General features: G+C 43.2%; 1 protein-coding gene across 1 annotated transcript in view; it reads left to right on the top strand.

Moving 5' to 3' along the window:
* Positions 1-21,724, top strand: part of znf423 (zinc finger protein 423) — a 194,487-nt gene that overhangs the window by 99,492 nt on the left and 73,271 nt on the right. Inside the window, exons 16-18 of the mRNA XM_083917541.1 lie at positions 409-830; positions 2,065-2,278; positions 4,088-4,172. Coding sequence (XP_083773667.1) covers positions 409-830; positions 2,065-2,278; positions 4,088-4,172 — 721 coding nt within the window. The remainder of the gene's footprint in view (positions 1-408; positions 831-2,064; positions 2,279-4,087; positions 4,173-21,724) is intronic.

Raw genomic sequence — 21,724 nt, 5'->3', positions numbered from 1 at the left:
TTATGTGCATGTCTTTTGAGGTATCCATGTTTCAGCATGTAATGAGGAGGTTTCCATGTAGGGAACAACGCAGTCAGGATACCCTCACAGGTAAAACAACACAGCCATCAGTGGCTCACTCTTTTTTTCTCCTCTCTTGTGTTACTTTTTTGTTGCTTTCTGTCTTTGGATCGTGAAACTTCTTTGGCTGCTTTGAATTAAGAATGTTAAATTGTCCTATGAGAGGCAATTTGGGCTGCAACACACTACAGTACAAATATTTGAAAAACTGTATTATGTAAGCTACAGTCAGCTGTAACAACAGTGTCTTTATACAGTATGTGTCTGTATATGCTTTGATAAAATATAGTATAGCTTACTACATGCATCATTATGTTCATACTCTCTGTGTATATTCCCTCTCTGCAGGTGACCCACAGTAAGAGCCTGGACACAGGTACCTGTCGAATCTGTAAGATGCCCCTGCAGAGTGAGGAGGAGTTCATAGAGCATTGCCAGATGCACCCTGACCTCCGCAACTCCCTCACCGGCTTCCGCTGCGTCGTCTGCATGCAGACCGTCACCTCCACCCTGGAGCTGAAGATCCACGGCACCTTCCACATGCAGAAGCTCTCCACTGGTTCTGCACTTGGAGGAGCTACAGGGGGAGGTGGGGCTGGAGGAATAGGAGGAGGGAACGGTTCAGCCTCTTCATCCCCTAACGGGCAGCTGCAGCAGCATAAATTGTATAAATGCGCCTTCTGCCTAAAGGAGTTCAAGAACAAAGGGGAGCTGGTGAAGCTGGATGTCAACGGCCTGCCTTATGGCCTCTGTGCTGGCTGCATGAGCAGGTAGGTAGACTTATAAAACCTGTAGATAATGGCTCATTAATAAAGACGTACTTCTGTCAACAATTCATAACTCTTTTTTAAAGCAACAGTAGCACATTGGTATATTAAAGTTGTACTCCGTAAGATTGTCATCTATTCAATTTCCTTTCAAAGCAATTAAAACAATGGTGACTGATCATGTGACCCACTTATGAAAGCACAGCTAAATGTAAATAAGCCGCCATGTTAGTGACGCTGCTGACAGCGGTCGGTCTGCGGCCCACAACGGTCATGCTACGTTCACCTGTAATTGTAAATAAATTCTATCTTCTGAGTCAGGCTAGTAGTAAAGGCAGACGTGTAATAGTGTGTGTGTGTGTGTGTGTGTGTGTGTGTGTGTGTGTGTGTGTGTGTGTGTGTGTGTGTGTGTGTGTGTGTGTGTGTGTGTGTGTGTGTGTGTGTGTGTGTGTGTGTGTGTGTGTGTGTGTGTGTGTGTGTGTGTGTGTGTGTGTGTGTGTGTGTGTGTGTGTGTGTGTGTGTGTGTGTGTGTGTGTGTGTGTGTGTGTGTGTGTGGATTTAAGAAGGGGAACATTTAGGGGGATGGACCGGAAGTAGAGAGGTGAATGTGTTTCAATCAAGTTTCAAACAGTTTTGCCTGCAATTACATCTCATTGTCAAAGGTGCCGCTAGAAACAATATATCTTAAATCTTAATCTCAAATCTCCACAGAGTTTAGAACATGAATAAAGCCCCTGAACACCCACACAGGTGTCTTCAGTTAACTGGTTGATTAGACCTCTTCTCAGGACTGGGTGTGGGTGTGTCTACTGTGATTGATTGACATCTTCCAGAGTCTCCTGTTAGCTTTGTTTCACCTGTAAAGGCGGGACAAAGTACACCTTTATCATTCTTAGAGGTAGATGGACATTTATGACCACATAAATTCCTATCGAATTTTCATCAAAGCCACCTTCAACCCAAGCAGAGTTCTAATCAGCCAGAAGAACTGAAAACACCTGTGTGGGTGTTCAGGGGCTTTAAGTCTTAAGCCCCTTTAAAACATCTAATATTACCGGGTTGAATCCAAAGAAGCCTGGATTTGGGTGCATTTCTTGTCACTTTACTTTTCTAATTACTGGAGCCTTAAAGGGCAGAAGCCGGGGTCAAGCTGAGATGGGACAAGCAAGAGCAAATGTTTTGTTCAGCAACAGTTTGGATTACTAACCAGCTAAAATAAATCAAATGTTTAAATCAGGGGCACGAACGGCCAGAGCCCCAGCCAGGGAGGAGCCGCCACGCCTGGGGACACGCAGGGGGAGAAGGCCATGGCTGGGCTGAGATGTCCAGAGTGTGGGGTGAAGTTTGAAACCATGGAGGACTTGGAGAGTCACGTCCAGACAGATCACCCTGAGGTCAGCCCTGAAACCAGCGCAGCAGGAAAGAAGGCTGAGGCGTCACCTGCACCTAAGGTGAGACATGCTAGACCGAGATAAGACTTTCATGGAAATTTTTGGATGAAACGTTATACTCAAAATCTGTCAAAACAAGTCTTTGGCTTTGTTTTTGTACTGAGGTGAGGAGGAAAACTCAAAACCTTCAAATCAAACAGAAGTGAGAGTGCAGTGACGTAGATGAAACATAACGCACTGATAATAGCCACTACTGAATGTGAAATTCATGTTAATAAGAAATAACAGCAGTTAACAGATGAAAATATTGTAGAGAGTCAAAAATCCTGCTGAACTGTATGTTTGCAGGAGTCGTGTGTGTGAAGTGTTGGTGCATGCTGCTGCTTTTGTGTCTGCAGCTTGCATACGTGTGCTTGTGTGTATGTCGGTGTGTGTCAGCTGAGCCCCACTGGGTCCTGCGGCTGGGGCGTGCTGAGGCATTGTGGGAGCTGTTCGCTCTACTTGATATTGACAGTCAGGCTCCCCGAGACTCGCCGCGTGTCTATGTGTGTGAGAGTGTGTACTTGCAAGTGAACATATCTGTGTGTGTGTGTGTGTGTGTGTGTGTGTGTGTGTGTGTGTGTGTGTGTGTGTGTGTGTGTGTGTGTGTGTGTGTGTGTGTGTGTGTGTGTGTGTGTGTGTGTGTGTGTGTGTGTGTGTGTGTGTGTGTGTGTGTGTGTGTGTGTGTGTGTGTGTGTGTGTGTGTGTGTGCGCAGTTCCTAGGGACCCTCTGTCTTACCTGCACCTTTGTTTCTGCTTAGTGTAACAGCACAAAGCAGACAAAGTAGGATGTGTGTGTGTGTGTGTGTGTGTGTGTGTGTGTGTGTGTGTGTGTGTGTGTGTGTGTGTGTGTGTGTGTGTGTGTGTGTGTGTGTGTGTGTGTGTGTGTGTGTGTGTGTGTGTGTGTGTGTGTGTGTGTGTGTGTGTGTGTGTGTGTGTGTGTGTGTGTGTGTGTGTGTGTGTGTGTGTGCGTACCCACACTGAGATAGTGGAAGTGGGACCTTTGTGTATTTTGTACGTGTTTTTGCATGAGTGATTGCTGTGTGCTATGAATGGATAAGCAGAGCCTCTGCTTCTCTCTCTCCCTGTCTTTCTGTCTCTCACCCTTATTTCTCCAGCTCTTTCTGGATCTCATTCTCCCTCTCTTGTCCTCTTTTCTTCCTTCTGTTTGTTGCTACATCCCTTAACCTTTTTTCTGTTCCGTTATTAATTTCTGTCTGGCTCTCTTTCTCTGCAGATTTGTGTGTGTGTGTGTGTGTGTGTGTGTGTGTGTGTGTGTGTGTGTGTGTGTGTGTGTGTGTGTGTGTGTGTGTGTGTGTGTGTGTGTGTGTGTGTGTGTGTGTGTGTGTGTGTGTGTGTGTGTGTGTGTGTGTGTGTGTGTGTGTGTGTGTGTGTGTGTGTGTGTGTGTGTGTGTGTGTGTGTGTGTGTGTGTGTGTGTGTGTGTGTGTGTGTGTGTGTGTGTGTGTGTGTGTGTGTGTGTGTGTGTGTGTGTGAGACTGTATAGTACATCTTCCCCTCTCAAAGTCTCCAAAGACTTGGACTGTCAGTGTTGCTTGATTAGTGTGAGACTTCACATGTCATGCATGTTTTTACAATATAATAAAATGAAATATATATTTTTGATCAACAAAAATAACTCCTCAAGAGCTTTGCATTTGTCAATAAACCTATTTTTTCCCACAAAATATTGCTTATTTCACACTCTCTATTAAGTGGAATATATTGATTTATTTCAGATAATGATATGTAACATTCATTATTTACAATGTAACATGGAGTGTTTGTGTGTTTTGAACTTAACTTAATTATTCCGTGTCTTTATCCTCTAGAAAAAGACCTACCAGTGTATTAAATGCCAAATGACGTTTGAGACGGAAAGGGAGATCCAGATTCACGTGGCTAATCACATGATCGGTAAGTGAGGCGCAGCTCTCCCACTCTGTGTGAGCGTGTGTCTGTGTTTATTACATGTCTGTGACTGTGAATGCCTCCTCTGCTCATTTATTTTCTTGGCTTAACACCACACCTATTGCTATTGCGTTCTTCATGCACACATTCAATACAATATACACCAGGAAAGCAACACACACACACACACACACACACACACACACACACACACACACACACACACACACACACACACACACACACACACACACGCACACACACACGCACACACACACGCACACACACATACAGATGGGTGTGAGACAGACAGGTGAAATGAAGACTAAAGAGCGCTTTTTGACTAGGGGGCTGCATGGACCCGCTGTTGTGCAATTGATCACTTAGCTACACCTGGAGAGTTTGAAAACTTGACTTCAAATACAGTCGACATTACAGATAAAACTGAGGGGGTGAATTCCCAAAGAAGCAGAACAGCAGAGAGAAAAAGAACAATTTAAATGTTCAGACAGAGAGCTACAGGTCCTGACTGACGAGGTGCAGAGGCATTCTTCCAAACTTCAGGCAAGGAATTAAAACAGGACCGAGAGATTCAATATCTCCATGTGTGAGTGCTGTTGGTGTTTTTTTGTTTTCTTTAAAGATGTCATGATTTAAAGCAGAGGACACTCCTTATAAAGGTGCTTCATTACCACCAACTCTGAAGATGCTAATCAATTCACTATAACTTTGTGTTAGCCCTGATCTTTGTGAATTGGACTGTTTCTTTTGTAGTGAATCAGGCCAATTTTCAGCAAATGAATGCACATTACCTAATTTAAATATGTCCAAATAGCACAGGAGCACAAATATGCTATTTGCTTGTTTTTGTAGTTTGAGAATTACAAGGTTTCTGTCTTATTTGTGCAGGTTAGGCGTCAACAAAAGTTACACAGTCCTTTTGTGAATTTGGCCCTGAATGTAAAACAAGATAAATGTTTCAGGATCCACAGTGACCAGTCTCATTTAATCTTTGCCAGCATGAAACCCCTGATTCATTAATCACTGTATGTGAGTGTTTATAGCTTGGCCTGGATGGAGTCAAACACCGCATAGCTGTGATGGTCTGATGCTACTGCAGGTGTGACGAGTTAACACTGAGGAGAGTCAAAGTTATTCAATATTGAATAAACTGTATAATGTAGGAAGATAAAAACCATGTACCATGTACAACTGTTGTATTGTGGTTATCACCGTAGTACTAGATTTAAAGGAACAAGGTTTCAGGAATGTGATTAAAGACACGTTTTTACAAAAGTATAAGACGTTAAAATCTAAAGACACACAATTTTACACAATTGTCATGAATAGTGAAATTAGTTAGAGACCAAACCTGTTTTTACCAGGCTGTAAACATGTTTATTTCTGCTGTGAAGTTGAACATTTTAACATGGGTTTCTATTGGGATGAACTCGCTTTTGGAACCAGCCTTCCTGTTGGCTTCATTTCTCTGGTGCCACTTGTCCTGGAACAATGTAATGCATGATCAAAAACAAATGCGTTGTGAAGTGTATTCTAACGTGTAAGCCGTTGCACCGTGCATGTTTAGTCGTTTTATATGTCTGGTCAGTTGCTTGTGCATGAAATGGAATAACTAAGAGAAAGCCAGAGCCACAGTAGTGAGGTGAGTGTTCTCACCGCCTGTTAAGGGCTGAGAGAAGCTTCTATAAATGTCTCACTGTGAGTGCACCTATTCTAAGTGCAGTGTGTTTAAAAACTACCTCTGTAGTTTGGAGTTGATGTTCTTTTATCAGCATCCCCTGTGACAGTTTTTTTTACTCATTACTAATTTGCTGCCTTAGCATCTCTGTCGTCATGGAGATTAACGAGGTGAACCTGCATGTTGTTCTGGGGAATAAACGCTCTGCACCCCCCATCCTCTCACCAGGCCCGACAGGCAATCCCAGTCACCGATATACTCTGAGGTGTGTGTGTGTGTGTGTGTGTGTGTGTGTGTGTGTGTGTGTGTGTGTGTGTGTGTGTGTGTGTGTGTGTGTGTGTGTGTGTGTGTGTGTGTGTGTGTGTGTGTGTGTGTGTGTGTGTGTGTGTGTGTGTGTGTGTGTGTGTGTGTGTGTGTGTGTGTGTGTGTGTGTGTGTGCGCGCGCTGACATCGCTCTGGGTCATCTAATAATGTCTGGCGATGTTAGAAGAGAGAGTGATTGAGTTGAAAAAGAAGTACAGCTGGAGTAACTTTTACCTCCTTCCCTCATGGACCACACACACACACACACACACACACACACACACACACACACACACACACACACACACACACACACACACACATACAATCACAAATGCTGAGCCCATAAATGCATGAAAGCACACACAGTATAGTTTCCTACCAGCTTTCCTCATTCCTTACGTTTTTGTCCTCCTCTTCCTCATCACATCCCTCTGACCTGTGTGTGTGTGTGTGTCACTGAAAAATGTGTATGGAGAAGAAAATGCAAGAAAACGCTTTTGTTTTTCAGCCACTCCGAGCACTTCAAAAAAGCCATGTAGTTGTCGCTGTCGCTCCTCCCAGATCACTGCTAATTAATCTGTCAATTATTTTCTCAATTAATGGCTTAGTTGTTTGGTCTTTCAAATGGGGAAAATGTTGATCAATTTTTCCCAAAGCCAAAGACGATGTCTCCAAATGTCTTGTTTTGACAACTCAAAGATATTAAGTTTACTGTCATAGAGGAAAGAAGCTTAGCTGTGTAGTCAACCCCCTCTTAAAGTGTAATTCCGGCGTAAAATCATCCAGAGTCTTTTTCTGCAAATATACTCCAATACGCCATCCAGGCAAGAAAAATCGTGACAGTCAATAACAGTCGCTAACAGCAGAATGTGGCTAACACTGATTAGTTCGGGGCAGCACAGTGAAGGCATTAAAACGTCTTTCTTAACCACGAATACGGCTCAAAATAGATGCAAACCTCTGCAGTAGCATGAGAAGAGTCCCTACACAGAAAACAAAGCACCAACAACGTAGTTAGTGAACCAGAGTTTATTAATAGAGTGTTTTAAAGACTTACCTACTGGCCCCTGTACCAGCTCCTCTCATAGTAAAGTTCATTCAAGTGGATTACCAAAGTCAATCCCAAAGGAAGGAGCCCATTGGTGCTTTGTTTTCTGTGTAGGGACTCTTCTCATGCTACCGCAGAGGTTTGCTGTTTTTTCGGCAGTATTAGGGGTTAAAAAAGACCTTTGAATGCTTTCATCGTACTCATCTCATCTCATCTTCATCCGCTTATCCGGGGTCGGGTCGCGGGGGCAGCAGTTTTAGCAGGGGACCCCAAACTTCCCTTTCCCGGGCCACATTAACCAGCTCTAACTGGGGGATCCAGAGGCGTTCCCAGGCCAGTGTGGAGATATAATCTCTCCACCTAGTCCTGGGTCTTCCCCGAGGCCTCCTCCCAGCTGGACGTGCCTGGAACACCTCCCTAGGGAGGCGCCCAGGGGGCATCCTTACTAGATGCCCGAACCACCTCAACTGGCTCCTTTCAACGCTAAGGAGCAGCGGCTCTACTCCGAGTTCCTCACGGATGGCTGAACTTCTCACCCTATCTCTAAGGGAGACTCCAGCCACCCTCCTGAGAAAACCCATTTCGGCCGCTTGTACTCGCGACCTCGTTCTTTCGGTCGTGACCCAATTTTCATGACCATAGGTGAGGGTAGGAACGAAGATTGACCGGTAGATCGAGAGCTTTGCCTTCCGGCTCAGCTCTCTTTTCGTCACAACGGTGCGGCCTTTATCGTACTGCCACAAGCTAATCAATCACAAAAAACATTGTCTTGATAGCCTTTTTGATGAGTGTATTTGCCGAAAAAGACTCTGGGAGAATTTTACGCCGGAATTACCCTTTAACAAAGCGTTAAGTTAGCTACCTAGATAATGTTAATATTGTTGTCATAGAAACAAAACCCATGGGCAGCACTACAAAGTGCTCCCTAGCACCCTGCAAGCAAGTTTTTGCCAAAGACTGCATGGACACAGACCGTAAATATGAAGAGGTCTGCCTACCATTCAGTCTGTGAGCAAGATGTGCTCTGATTGGTTGAGGGAGAAGAGTTTGCTATTGGCCTATCAAGTCAAGTAATGGGATTGTCACATTGTTCCATGGGTAATACACAGTGCCCCCCACGGTTCTGTTAATTATGCTGTCAGGATCAAGAGAGACAACACTGAAGCAGATAGATGAAGAGAGGGTCAAAGTGAGAAGTCTAGAGAGGAGTCATCACATCACTGCTCCTCATCTTTCACCAAAAAATATATTGCTATAACACCTATTGCTTTTCCTTTATTTCAAACACAATATTATTGTTACATTGGAGCAGTTATTCATGGGTTTGCCCTTTGTTACTTTTCTTTTTAGTCCTAAAGCAATGTGTCAATAACATAAAAGCCCTTTGATATATTCTCGCTGTAGTTTTCCAACCTGCCGGCAGCTGTTATATTTTAGGAGCATTGCAAGTGGCTGAAGGGGACAAAGGGACTCTCTGGATGTCTTTTTAGCAGAATATTTTCAAAAGTTGAGAAAGGTTGGACCTTTTGAGAAAGAATATAAAAACATGAACCGTTTTTAATAATAATGACAGCTCAAAAACATTTATGAGGGCGATAATTATTCTGGTCAAGTGCTGGTGCAAATATTAGTCAGTAAGCCTGTGAATGTTCTCATTCGTCCAGGTCATCGTTATCCTCAAAGCAATTTCAGTCAAAAACAACTGGACTGGTTGTTTGTCTAGGAAGACGTTTCACCTCTCATCCAAGAGGCTTCATCAGTTCATGTACGCATCTGACCAGGCTGGGACTGGTCCAACTAACTGGTGTGGAGATCCAGGTATTTAACCTCTCACAATGGAGAATGACAGGAGCCTCCACATAGGGGTATACAGAAAACCCACTCACACGGATCAATATCTACTTTTTGACTCTCACCACCCTTTGGAACACAAGCTTGGCGTTATCAGAACACTGCAGCATAGAGCTGATAACGTGCCCACTAGCTCACAAGCTCAAGGGGAAGAACGCAAGCACCTGAGAGGCGCCCTCACAACTTGTGGCTACCCCAGCTGGACCTTTGTTAAAACGGCAGCTGCCTCCAGAAAGAAAACCAAAGTGGTTGAGAAAGAAAAAGATAACAGGAGAAACAACATAGTCATCCCATATGTGGCTGGGGTATCGGAGAAACTCAGGAGGATTTTCAACAAACACTGCATCCCTGTGTATTTCAAACCCGGTAACACACTCAGACAGAGACTAGTACATCCGAAGGACAGAACACCACACCACCACAAAGGCAACCTGGTTTATGCTGTCCAATGCAACGAGGAATGCAAAGATCTTTACATTGGAGAAACAAAACAACCACTGCATAAACGCATGGCCCAACACAGGAGAGCTAACTCCCCAGGCCTGGACTCGGCTGTCCACTTACACCTCAAGGAGAAAGCCCACTCCTTTGATAACAGCAATGTCCAAATCTTGGACAGAGAGGACATATGGTTTGAAAGAGGAGTAAAAGAAGCCATCTATGTAAAAGTGGAGAAACCATCGCTAAACAGAGGAGGGGGTCTGAGACACCACTTATCTCCAATTTACAATGCCGCCCTTTCATCCCTTCCCAGGAGATTCAACAATCTAACCTCAAAGGACAACTGTTCACACATGGCCCGGGTGACCCCACCGACTGTCGTTCAGACTCAATAGAGCACTAACGAAGTCGAAACCAACTGCCCACCAACGACTGTCACTCCAACAACGGGCGTGGGCACTTGGAGCACAAAGGGTGTCAGTGACATCATCGGCCTTGTGAGAGGTTAAATACCTGGATCTCCACACCAGTTAGTTGGACCAGTCCCAGCCTGGTCAGATGCGTACATGAACTGATGAAGCCTCTTGGATGAGAGGTGAAACGTCTTCCTAGACAAACAACCAGTCCAGTTGTTTTTGACTGAAATTGCTTTGAGGATTAGTCAGTAAGATGTGTATTATTATGGTTATAGAGAAAAAATTGAATTCTTGCTGATTAGGTGACAGAATAAATAAATATCACATCATATTTAAACAATGTCTGCCATTTTGAATATAGTTCTAAGATAACAGCAACCATCTTTAATGATGTGGAACTGAAAGTCTGCACCACACACATTTAACATTTAAAGAAGAGTCACAACCAGTGTGTGTTCCTGCTAGACCTGGCTCTGACACAGTACACAAGTTAATTAAAACACCATGTGGTCAATGGTCTGCTCTCTAGGGAGAGACGTGGAGGGAGGAAGAGTCTGAGAAGAGAAACAAGATAGGAGGGAAAGAGAAATCATGCAAAAATGTTTAAAATAAATGATCAGTTGATTATCTGTCCCTCATGGCTTGTTCACTATTTTGGAAGATTTAGCATACAGTGCCTCAGTATCTATTATAGGGCCTCACAAGGTCTTTTCATGCAATGTAGGCAGTCTGTACGATATGTACGTACTGCATGTTCAGCATTGTGCTTGTGGTCAGTTAATGACTGAAGCTGAGTAGCTAACTAGCTAGCTGGTGAGGATTGCCTTTTCTGGCTTGTAGCTACAGCCAGTACACATTTCACATTTTCATTTGATGGTTAAACTGGTAACAATAGGTGTTTTTACACCGGACACTACCTTTTTTGCGGCCCGGTCCGTGCATTCAGGCAGATGGAGGTATATCTGCTTGAATGATTTAGCCCCCTAATGTGACCGTTCGGATCCTACACATATTGGTGGCTGGATTTCCATGTAAATGGAGTCGATGCTGCTCAGCGGCACATGCGTGACTCAGCAGAGGTGTCGAGGATGTGATGACACCCTAACACAGACTTGGATTAAGATGGGATTAAAAAGTATCCCTTTAAGTGAGGGCAGAACACTCGACAGAACCAAATGGGTTCAGAACACTGCGAGTGACATCCTGTATGTACCTGTCGAAGCCTGTCGAAGCAGTTGAGGAGTACAGGTACCTGGGCACCATCTTCGACAGCCTGCTGAAATTCTCCTCCAACACAGAGGAGATTCTCAGGAAATGTCAGCAGCGGAAATACCTCCTTAGGAAGCTCAATTCCTTTGGAGTCAGCAAGAACATCCTCCTGACCTTTTACTACTCCTTCATCGAGAGCATCATCACGTTCTCCATCACATGCTGGTTCTACTCCACCAGCCTCCAGAACAGAAACCGCCTGCAGAGCGTCGCCACTGTCTGTTCTAAGATCATTGGACTTCCTGTTAGAACTCTATCGACCATCCACGAGCAGCAGACACTCAGGTTAGCTGGTCAGATCATGCAGGACCCCTCTCACGCTCTCTTCTCAGCGTTTGAGTGGCTCCCCTCAGGACGCCGTCTTCGCTGTCCCTGCTGCAGGACACAGAGGAGAAGAGCAACCTTCATCCCCAGGGCTGTCCAGCTCCTCAACTCCTGACCCTCTGACCATCCCCCTCCCCACTCCTGACACCCTCCCCTGGACACTTCACCCCCCCCCCCCCCCCACTCCAGACACCCTCCCTGGACACCGCACCCCCCTCTCCCCCCCGGACACCCCTCCCTTCACCCCTCCTCCTCCCCTCTCCAGACATCCTCCCTGGACACCATCACCATCACCCCCCCTCCCCACCCCTGACACCTTCCCTGGACACCTTCACCCCCTGGACACCCCCCCCCCCCCGGACACTCACCGGACATGTGAACTGGCTATCTACCTCCACTCCTGTCCTCAAAGCTGTGAACTACTGGTTGATTCACAATTCCACTTATTCTGTTCACTCTGTTTATAATGATACTGGACTGTTGCACTACGCCACTTATTTATTCTGTTATTATGTTCACACTTATTCTGTTACTCTGTTCTTACTGGTCCACTTGATTGATTCTGTTAGTTATGTTAATTTATGGTATTAATGCACTGCTCCACTTTTTTGTGTTATCAGGTCTTATATTGTATCCATGACAGCACTATGGTCACTTTATTTTTCAGTATTCATCTGTTACACAGAGCTAGCATATACTTAGACTGCTGTTTTCCTGCCATGCACCACTATCACTTTATTATTCACTTTATTATTTAGCTTATAGTTATATATTATATTTATACTCTATTACTGCACTATAGTTCTGTTACGTCTGCTCACTACACACATGTATCATGTCTGACCTCATCTGGATCTGATCACTGTCCACTTATATCTTTTCTGCACTACAGTTCTGTTTATACCTGTTTCAACAGTCTACTGCATGTTTACATTGTTTACATCATAAACACCCGTTCACATGTCTGCTTACATCATATACACACATGTCTTTCTACATCTCACGCCGACGATGTTCTCTGTATCTAACCTGTACTAACACACTAACATCCTGACACTTATCCTACCTGTACTAACACACTAACATCCTGACACTTACTCTTCTTTTACACTTTATTCTTGTGTTAGGTTAAAATGTTTTTTGTATAATTGCACTGTCGTGATTTGCTGCTCTGTGTGCCTTGAATTGCCCCCCGGGGACAAATAAAGTTTTTTGAATTGAATTGAATTGAATTGAATTCTTCCTGGAAATCACATTGTAGGATTTTTTAAAGAATTTATTTGTAAATTATTGTGGAAAATAAATATTTGGTCAATAACAAAAGTTCAACTCAATACTGTAATATAACCTTTGTTGGCAATGACAGAGGTGAAGCGTTTGATGTAGGTCTTCACCAGATTTGCACACACTGTAGCTGGTATTTTGGCCCAAACCTCCATGAACATCTCCTCTAGAGCAGTGATATTTTGGGGCTGTTGGCGGGCAACACAGGCTTTCAACTCCCTCCACAGATTTTCTATGGGGTTGAGGTCTGGAGACTGGCTAGGCCACTCAAAGACGGAGCCACTCCTTCGTTGCCCAGGCGGTGTGTTTGGGGTCATTGTCATGCTGGAAGACCCAGCCATGTTTCATCATCAATGTTCTCACTCATAGAAGGAGGTTTTGGCTCAAAATCTCACGATACATGGCCCCATTCTTTCCTTCCTTAACACGGATCGGTCGTCCTGTCACCTTTCCAGAAAAACAGCCCCAAAGCATGATGTTTCCACCCCCATGCTTCACAGTATGGTGTTCTTGGGATGCAACTCAGCATCCTGCATTCTTCCTCCAAACACGGCAAGTTGAGTTTTTAACCATAAACTTCTGTTTTGGTTTCATCTGACCAGATGACATTCTCCCAATCCTCTTCAGATGGGCCTGGACATGTACTGTAGTTCTGGGATTTTTGCTCATCGTTCTCATGATCATTTTGATCCCACAGGATGAGATCAAGACCCAGATCGAGCGAGATTATCAGTGGTCTTGTATGTCTTCCATTTTCCAATAAATGCTCCCACAGTTGATTTATTCACACCAAGCTGCTTTTCAGCTAAAATATTTGGGCGGTTTTGTCAGGATTTTGGGTGTCTGGCTTGGAAATGTAATCTCAATTTAGCAGCCCTGACTGTGGAATGTGCGCATTGAGAACACATGCTAACGACAACAAACCAAGCTAATGTAGCTGCGTGTATGGCTGAAGTTCAACTTGAGCGTACAAACAGCGCCAGGAGACAAAACACAAACTTTACCAGCCTCGTCAACGTCCTCAATCTGCACACTAAGTTGGAAAGAGACAGCTCAACAACAAACTTGTTTCACTATCTGTTAATTACCCACCGCACAGAATATGAAAAGCTGTGGCAGTCAGCGGTCGACCACGACCAGCCTGCAAGGTACCGACAAGAAAACCCCTTACAGCACAGCAGTTAAATGTGTCTCCACATTCTAATGTTCATGTAGTTCAAATATGATGAGTATTGTTTACATTAGGGGGGAGTGTCAGTTTAAAATGCTCTCATGATAGTTTGTTAGTGCAATATTTTATAAAGAAAATCCTATCAGTCAGTTTGAAATGGTTTACGTATAATTGTGCTGCTTGATCTCAATACTTGCACTAGTGATTTCACTGTTTTTGTACTGTACTTACTTGAGTGACTCAGTTTTAATTTAATAAATATTTTGTCATTTTCATTAACATCTTATATACTATTAACAGGAGTGAGCTAGTACAATAAGCCTTTGATGCTTTTACAAACACATTTATGAGGGATGCAAAATATCATCAATTGTCCTTATTGGCAAAATGCCCCAAAATATCAGGATATTGATTTTTGTCAATATGGCACACCCCTAGCAGCTGTGCATCATGAAGAACCTTCCTCCCTGTATGCTAGAGTCAGGTAACAACATGATCCAGTGTGCACGTGTCTGTGTGTGTGTTTATAAGGTATGTTGTCCAGTCTGGCCTGTCTGTTATCCAAAAAGCAGCGTCCACCTCAAATGATCCTACCTGTCTCTGTTGAGATGTTGAAAGTAGATCGAATCACTTCCAGTGATGTGGTGGCAAATAAAAAAACAGGTTAATTGTGGCTTCCGGTTTGTGAGTATAAAACAAACCACCAATATAAACTCTAATCATAGATAATACCTTTGAAATACACTTATGCAAGATGATAAAGAAATCCTGCCTGGGTATTATTTAATGTTGTGTATGTGTCTGATGACCCTTTAATGCGTGGCGACCAATTCTCACTTTGCAAAGGTATCCTCCCTGTGAAAGTCTCCAGTGTCTTTCTGAGAACCACACTTACTCACTCTCTCACACGCCCACACACACACACACACACACACACACACACACACACACACACACACACACACACACACACACACACACACACACACACACACACACACACACACACACATCCCTAAATAAGGTCCTTGACAGCATGTTCTGAGTGTTGCATGCAGCCACTAATGCCTTACTAATCACCTCAGTCTAGATTTCACAGCATGAGAGCTCACTTCTCAAACACATGTCGACGCACGCTCTCACTCACTCTTTCTCTCTCTCACAGTCATAAACATACATGCAGTGTGTCCGACAATGAGCCACACACAGCATGCTATTTCCCCTATCCATCGGTCCTAATCAGGGGCCAATCTCCATTTAGTATACTGCCTGCAACCTTACTTTGGCTTTTGGCACTTTTGGTAAAATTTACCAGGACTTTTTCAAACTGCAGTAATCAGATATGCTTTTCATGATATTTAAAATGAGAAACATTATTATTAACTGTAAGGTCTTTCACCATGGTTTATCATTAAACCGGTAACCGTTTCATCCCTACTCTCCATGCTAACGCCTTTGGTAAAATGTCCAGTCCTAACATTTACTTACCTTCCCTCTTTCCCTCCCCTCCCTCCATTTCCCTTTTCTTTACCTCCTTTCTGTCCATAATTCAGCTTTAAGCCTTAAAGTGTAACTTCACCCCCAGACCTGAGCCTAACTCTACCTACTGCATAATTTTGAACAATGCAACAAAGTGTGCAAGTGGCTCAGAGGGGGACAGAGAGAGGGCAAAGGGAGGGGTTTCTGGCCACCTCTGACTAGAGGGCATCAAGATTTTTAAATTTTGGTGACATAGAGACGTCCCAACCAGTCAACTCTACCTCATCATTAAAAATGCGAGGTTAGGTTGGATTTAAAAAAGTAATGGCCATGTTGAGCCATTTTCAACCATTATAGATTTGGTGAGAAATGTCAATAACAATACCAGCACTGATGTGTTTAATCATTGTACAGTCATACCATTTACTGTAGTTTACAACTCAAAAAACATGTTTAGGTGAAGTTAAGTGCAGTACCTCTTTAATTATGCATCTGTGTCAAGGTGTCACTGTGCTGTAGCTGCTGAGAGTGTGGGGTAGTTTGCCATGCCATGCCAGCTCCACAAAAACAAGCAGTATAGTGTTATGTCATTCAAGAAATGGGCTTACATTTATTTACGTTCACTCTGTGAGGGCGTCATCAAGGTTGCAAAAGGAAGGTTCTTCATCAGCCAGGTTGTCTCCAATACAATTGAGGAGCAATGGCAAGTCTTCAAACCTGCTTCATGTTGTGTTCACTTTCCAGGTTTAAATACCCCCCACCACCCCACCTCCACACACACAAAAAGAAACACACACACATTAACACACATACACTCACCACGTTCACACTACGTATTACTAACCCTGCCCATTCTCTCCTCCGCTCTCCCCCCACCTGCCTATTGGATGGCCCATAGAAGAGCCCACCTGTCGGCCAGGTTTGTCCCCTTTCTGTCTCCTAAGCTCGCACTACGAGCAAGGCAGCACTGTGCTGTCTCACTGCCTGCCCATCAGCATTTCATTCTCCTGCTTTTGAATATATATATATATATATATATATATATATATATATATATATATATATACACATACACAAACACACACACACACACTGGACATTTTAAAATTTGAGAAAAAAGTATTAATACTTGATTTATTCTGAAATATTTCTTTCTTTCTTTATTTTTATAGTTATTTTTTACTGTTCAGAATTTGAGTATTTGAGTATCCGCTGTGTATACATATATACCACTGCTGTACTAGCATGTTTTTTTAAATAACCAAGCACTTCAACAAAAACCTTTATTTAGTGAAAAAAACAGTGAGTACATTTAGAAAACTATAACCACTGTGTCAGAAGAGAAGATTTTAACAATGTTTTCTTCTCTAGGATTCAAAAATGAACAGGAAGTGTAGAGGCCACAACTTTGAATGACTTCAGCACATCTGCACCCACAGGACATCACTAGTTTCTCACACTGCTCTGGTTTGATCTGCGTCCATTCTGACTCACTCTCTTCCACAGTTCACTAACTGGAGTGGGTTTCTTACACATTACTTTGTTACCAAGGATTTTCCAGAGATTCTCTATGGGGTTTAGATCTGGACTCTGACACTTCTTCCTCCAAGTGTAACTGATTTCTTTACACACTTTGGGTTCAGTCTTTCCCCAGTCCGACACCGAACATAATGTTTCCCATCAGACCCAAATAAACTGATCTTTAGCAATGTCATGTCATGGTTTGGGGGATGTTTTCTGCAGCAGGAGTTGGGCCTCTTGTACAGCTACACGACAGAGTGAATGCAAATGTTAATGTGACCCTCCTTCAGCAACATGCAATACCTTCACTGTTATTGTCTCCCTATCAGCTGCAATTTTCATGCAAGACAATGTCCTCTGTCACACTGCAAAACAAGTGAAGCAGTTCTTTGAAGCTAAGAATATTGAAACAATGAAATGGCCAGAGTCCAGATCTAAACCCCATAGTGAATCTCTGGAAAATCCTTGGTAACAAAGTAAGTGAACTCCAGTTAGTGAACCGTGGAAGAGAGTGAGTCAGAATGGACGCAGATCAAACCAGAGTAGTGTGAGAAACTAGTGATGTCCTGTGGGTGCAGATGTGCTGAAGTCATTCAGAGTTGTGGCCTCTACACTTCCTGTTCATTTCTGAATCCTAGAGAAGAAAACATTGTTGAAATCTTCTCTTCTGACACAGTGGTAACTATTTTCTAAATTTACTCACTGTTTTTTTCACTAAATAAAGGTTTTATAAAGGTTTCAATGTGCAAAAGCCACATTGCATGATGTGGAGAAACTTGGGAGCAGCTAAACTCATGCTAAAACAATTTTCTCTAGCTTAAATCAATGTGCAAAATAAAAACAGTATAAACTCTATTCAACGGTATCCCTTAGGGATGATTTTGAATTTGACACGTTTTAGCTGAATTTTTTTTACAATTACCCCTCACCTCAACTCCTCATTCACCCCAATCCCTGCTGCTAGCTGCATGCTTCATTGTCCTTCCCACCTCATACACACACACACACACACGCACACGCACACAGACACACACACACACACACACACACACACACACACACACACACACACACACACACACACACACACACACACACACACACACACACACACACACACACACACAGATGCCTTTGAGGTATCGAGTGGCCACTCACCTGGATCTAAGTGCTCCCCGTGGAGTGTGGTGGCTAATGATGTGTTCTCAGCATGAGCCTTACTTACCTATTTACATCAATGCACTCTAATCTTGTTAGGTAGCCTTCCCTATTCACATTCTTCTCAGATTTGATAATCGGTAGTCCGGCCACACCTTTTAAACCGTCTTCTTGTTGGCCTGGTACATGTCAGTGGCTGCGGTTGGCATCAGTTCACTCTGAATATTCCTTTTTCAAATGAATGAAGTCAGGTACTTATCACCTGAAACACTCACTTTCACTTTAAAGTTTCACCTCTGCCGACCAAAAAATGTGTGGACTAAAGCATTAAAGGTATAATATATAGTTTTATCCTAAAACAAACAAAACAATGTATGAACTAATACAAAAGTATTCCCTTTCAGTCGTCACTTATGAGCCACTAGAAGTGTGCGGTGGTGTGTATCTGGAGAGACCCCGCCCTCTGCCTGGATTTTCTCTTTTCTTATTATTTTGTAAAGGACAGCGACGTTTCTGGGTGACGGCAAATAGCCTATGACGCCAGTTGGGTGTTTAGCCCCCAGCATTGCTGCTTCTCTCTGGCCGTTGAGCCGGAGGAGAGGAGGGGGCCGACTCTGAATGCTATGTGTTTACTAACCGTAAGCGATCCTTTCTACGTATTATACCTTTAATAAGTAAACTCAGCTCATTTTAATTGTGTTTACTTTAATTAATTGGTTGCACTTCTGCCAATCTCCCGGTTCAGAACAGTCAACCTGCATTCAGCCTTTCTATTAGCCTGCAGTCATATCTGTGATCCGCTTGACTAGTAATGTCGGCCTGCTGTCTAAGCAGCCGCCCCAAGGGTAGCTGTGTGTCTGTGTGCACTTCTCTCTGGGCTTCCTAGTGCCTACCCCAGACTCCCCTCCCTTTCTTCCCCCTTTTTTCCTTTTACACTGCTGTATGCACACACACACACACACACACACACACACACACACACACACACACACACACACACACACACACACACACACACACACACACACACACACACACACACACACACACACACACCTGTCTGTATGTATGTGTATGTAGGGCATGGTCTGGTGTGGTTACTTTGTGTCACTGAAGACTTAATGAGGCGAATAAGAAGCTTTTAGAGTCAATGGAGGTAGATAATGTGGTTGTGTGTGTGTGTGCGTGCGTGTGTGTGTGTGTGTGTGTGTGTGTGTGTGTGTGTGTGTGTGTGTGTGTGTGTGTGTGTGTGTGTGTGTGTGTGTGTGTGTGTGTGTGTGTGTGTGTGTGTGTGTGTGTGTGTGTGTGTGTGTGTGTGTGTGTGTGTGTGTGTGTGTGTGTGTGTGTGTGTGTGTGTGTGTGCGTGTGTGCGTGCATGTGCATCTGTTTGTGAGAGAGAGAGAGACAGAGGGTCCTTGCCACCGGCTAGCATCATTGTTGTTCTCTTCTGCCCTGCTGCACCTGAACTAATACGCTACAGACTACTGTACTGTCTGTGCTGTTGGCGTGTGCCTGTGTCTGCACTAATGCTCTGTACTGAAGAAAGCATTTCACTTATTTTTCCTAGGTTTCACAAGTCACACCGGAAACTGATATCACCATGCAATATTTAAGAGAGTGAACAGGACAGCTGTAAAAGTGCTATGAAGTTCTGTCAGAACACTCATTGTTAATCCTCCTCAAACATTGATCAGCTGGTGTCCATGAGAAAAACCCAAAGTTGGTATATCTGTTTACACACCCTTCACACACAGTAATACTACTGCTGCCAGTGTCTTTAATGTGACCATTAATGGTACTGCCTTAATGCTTACTACAACTACTACTTCTCTCTACACTGAAATATAAGGTTAATGTTTCTTTTTTTTTGCTTACTTTAGCTCACTTTAGCTTAATTCGCATGACATGTGAAGACATACATTGAGTTTCCAAAGCGTAAAAGGAAATAGTGGATTAGGAAAAAGAAAACAATGGTCATTTTAATTGGCGTATCAATATGTGAGTTACAAATTCAAATGTATTATTAAAATAAATATTTGAATGGCCAAGTGCTAAATTAAATTCAGTCACTAAAGCAATATATTCTTACTATTACATTTTTCTATATAGCATAGCATACGTCACTGTAATACTGTTACTTAATGGAAAAGTTTACATTGAATCTTTTTCTCACTGGGGTGTTTCTGAGGCATTTGAAAGCTCTCTTCACTGATTTATTGCTTCACTCTATCCTCAGAAACCATCAGTCAGTTGAATGTAACGCTTAGATAATGTGAGTGAGGGAGAAGGATTCTAAATCAGATTCGGGAACAGTTTGACTGTGCAAAGTACCGAGCAGGATGTTGGTCTGCACTGTGATGCTATGAACATAGGAACAGATGACAACCCCCCCCCCCCCCCCCATCTTCCATCCATCCTTCCCTACATCCCTTCCTCCCTCCCTCCCTCGCCACCTGGAGCCAGCGAGCCGTGACACCAGAGGGAGGGAGGGACGGAGTGATGATGAAGGGACAAGGGACTGGAGAGAGAGCAAGGGAGAGGGGGAGAGAGAGAGAGAAAGAGAGAGAGGAAACCACAGAGGGCTAGATGAAGGAGAGAAGAAGGAGGAGAAGAATGAAAGATGAGATGGGGCATATATAAGCACATGTAAATAAAAGAAGAGGCAGGAATCTGTTTTTAGGAAATTAAAGCTATTTTGATAATATAGTAACTTTAATGGCATAGAAGTTAGAAAGTGAATTAAACATCATCATAGAAGATGTTCCAGAGTCAAAGGGTTAAGCAGTTAGTCTAGACATGTACAATTTTAGAATTTAGCAACATGGCCTCTATGGCTTCATGATTTCCAAAAACAAAAATTTTATTTTTCAGATTATTGTAATTTTTATTTTTTTTAAATCTGAATTCATCCAGGGGGGTTTGAATATATGTAAAGGTATTTCAAGATCACTGTGCTTCACATTTACATATTTACATACAAGCTCCACGGGAACCTCTCCAGTGATGGTCTGTCCTCAAGGCTGCTGGCAGCCTTCAGTCTGTTTTAGTGACTAGTGTTTTATTGCTAGCATTAAAGACTGTCAAAAGTAAAACGGAGAGGAAGTTTAACTAGTGCATGGGTTTCTGACCTCCACGAGCGGAGAATGTGATGTGGTTAAGATTTACAAGCTTCACGTTCCCATAAAAAAATCATTTATCAGCAACGAAAAAAATTTCCCCCTGGGATTATTGAAGTATTTCTGATTCTGAGTATCGTTCATTCTTTCATATTTTCTCACTTTCTCTTTCATCCTCTTTATATATTTCTCTAACCTCCTCTGACACTATTAAAATAAAGTGTTTGCTGTCTGTTAGTCCCAATAACCTGCCGTCGTCTGCTTTATTTACTGTGCATGAATACACAGACAGAATTGTTAGTGTACTCCCGTTTGTGTGCGTTTGTGTGTTTTGAAGGCTCGGAGCATGGTGGTCCCCGGGAGAGATAATTTTGTCGTCTTCTCGCTTGATTTACCTTCTTCTTCTTCTGCTGCTGTTTATTACCAGTCATTACAAGCTGTTTGGAAACCTAATAGGACACACTGATAAATAGAC

This window comes from Echiichthys vipera (assembly GCF_963691815.1).
Source record: "Echiichthys vipera genome assembly, chromosome: 7".
Taxonomy (NCBI): Eukaryota; Metazoa; Chordata; class Actinopteri; order Perciformes; family Trachinidae; genus Echiichthys; species Echiichthys vipera.
Note: the sequence above shows the minus strand (reverse complement) of the source record. Positions and strands in the feature narration are given on the sequence as shown.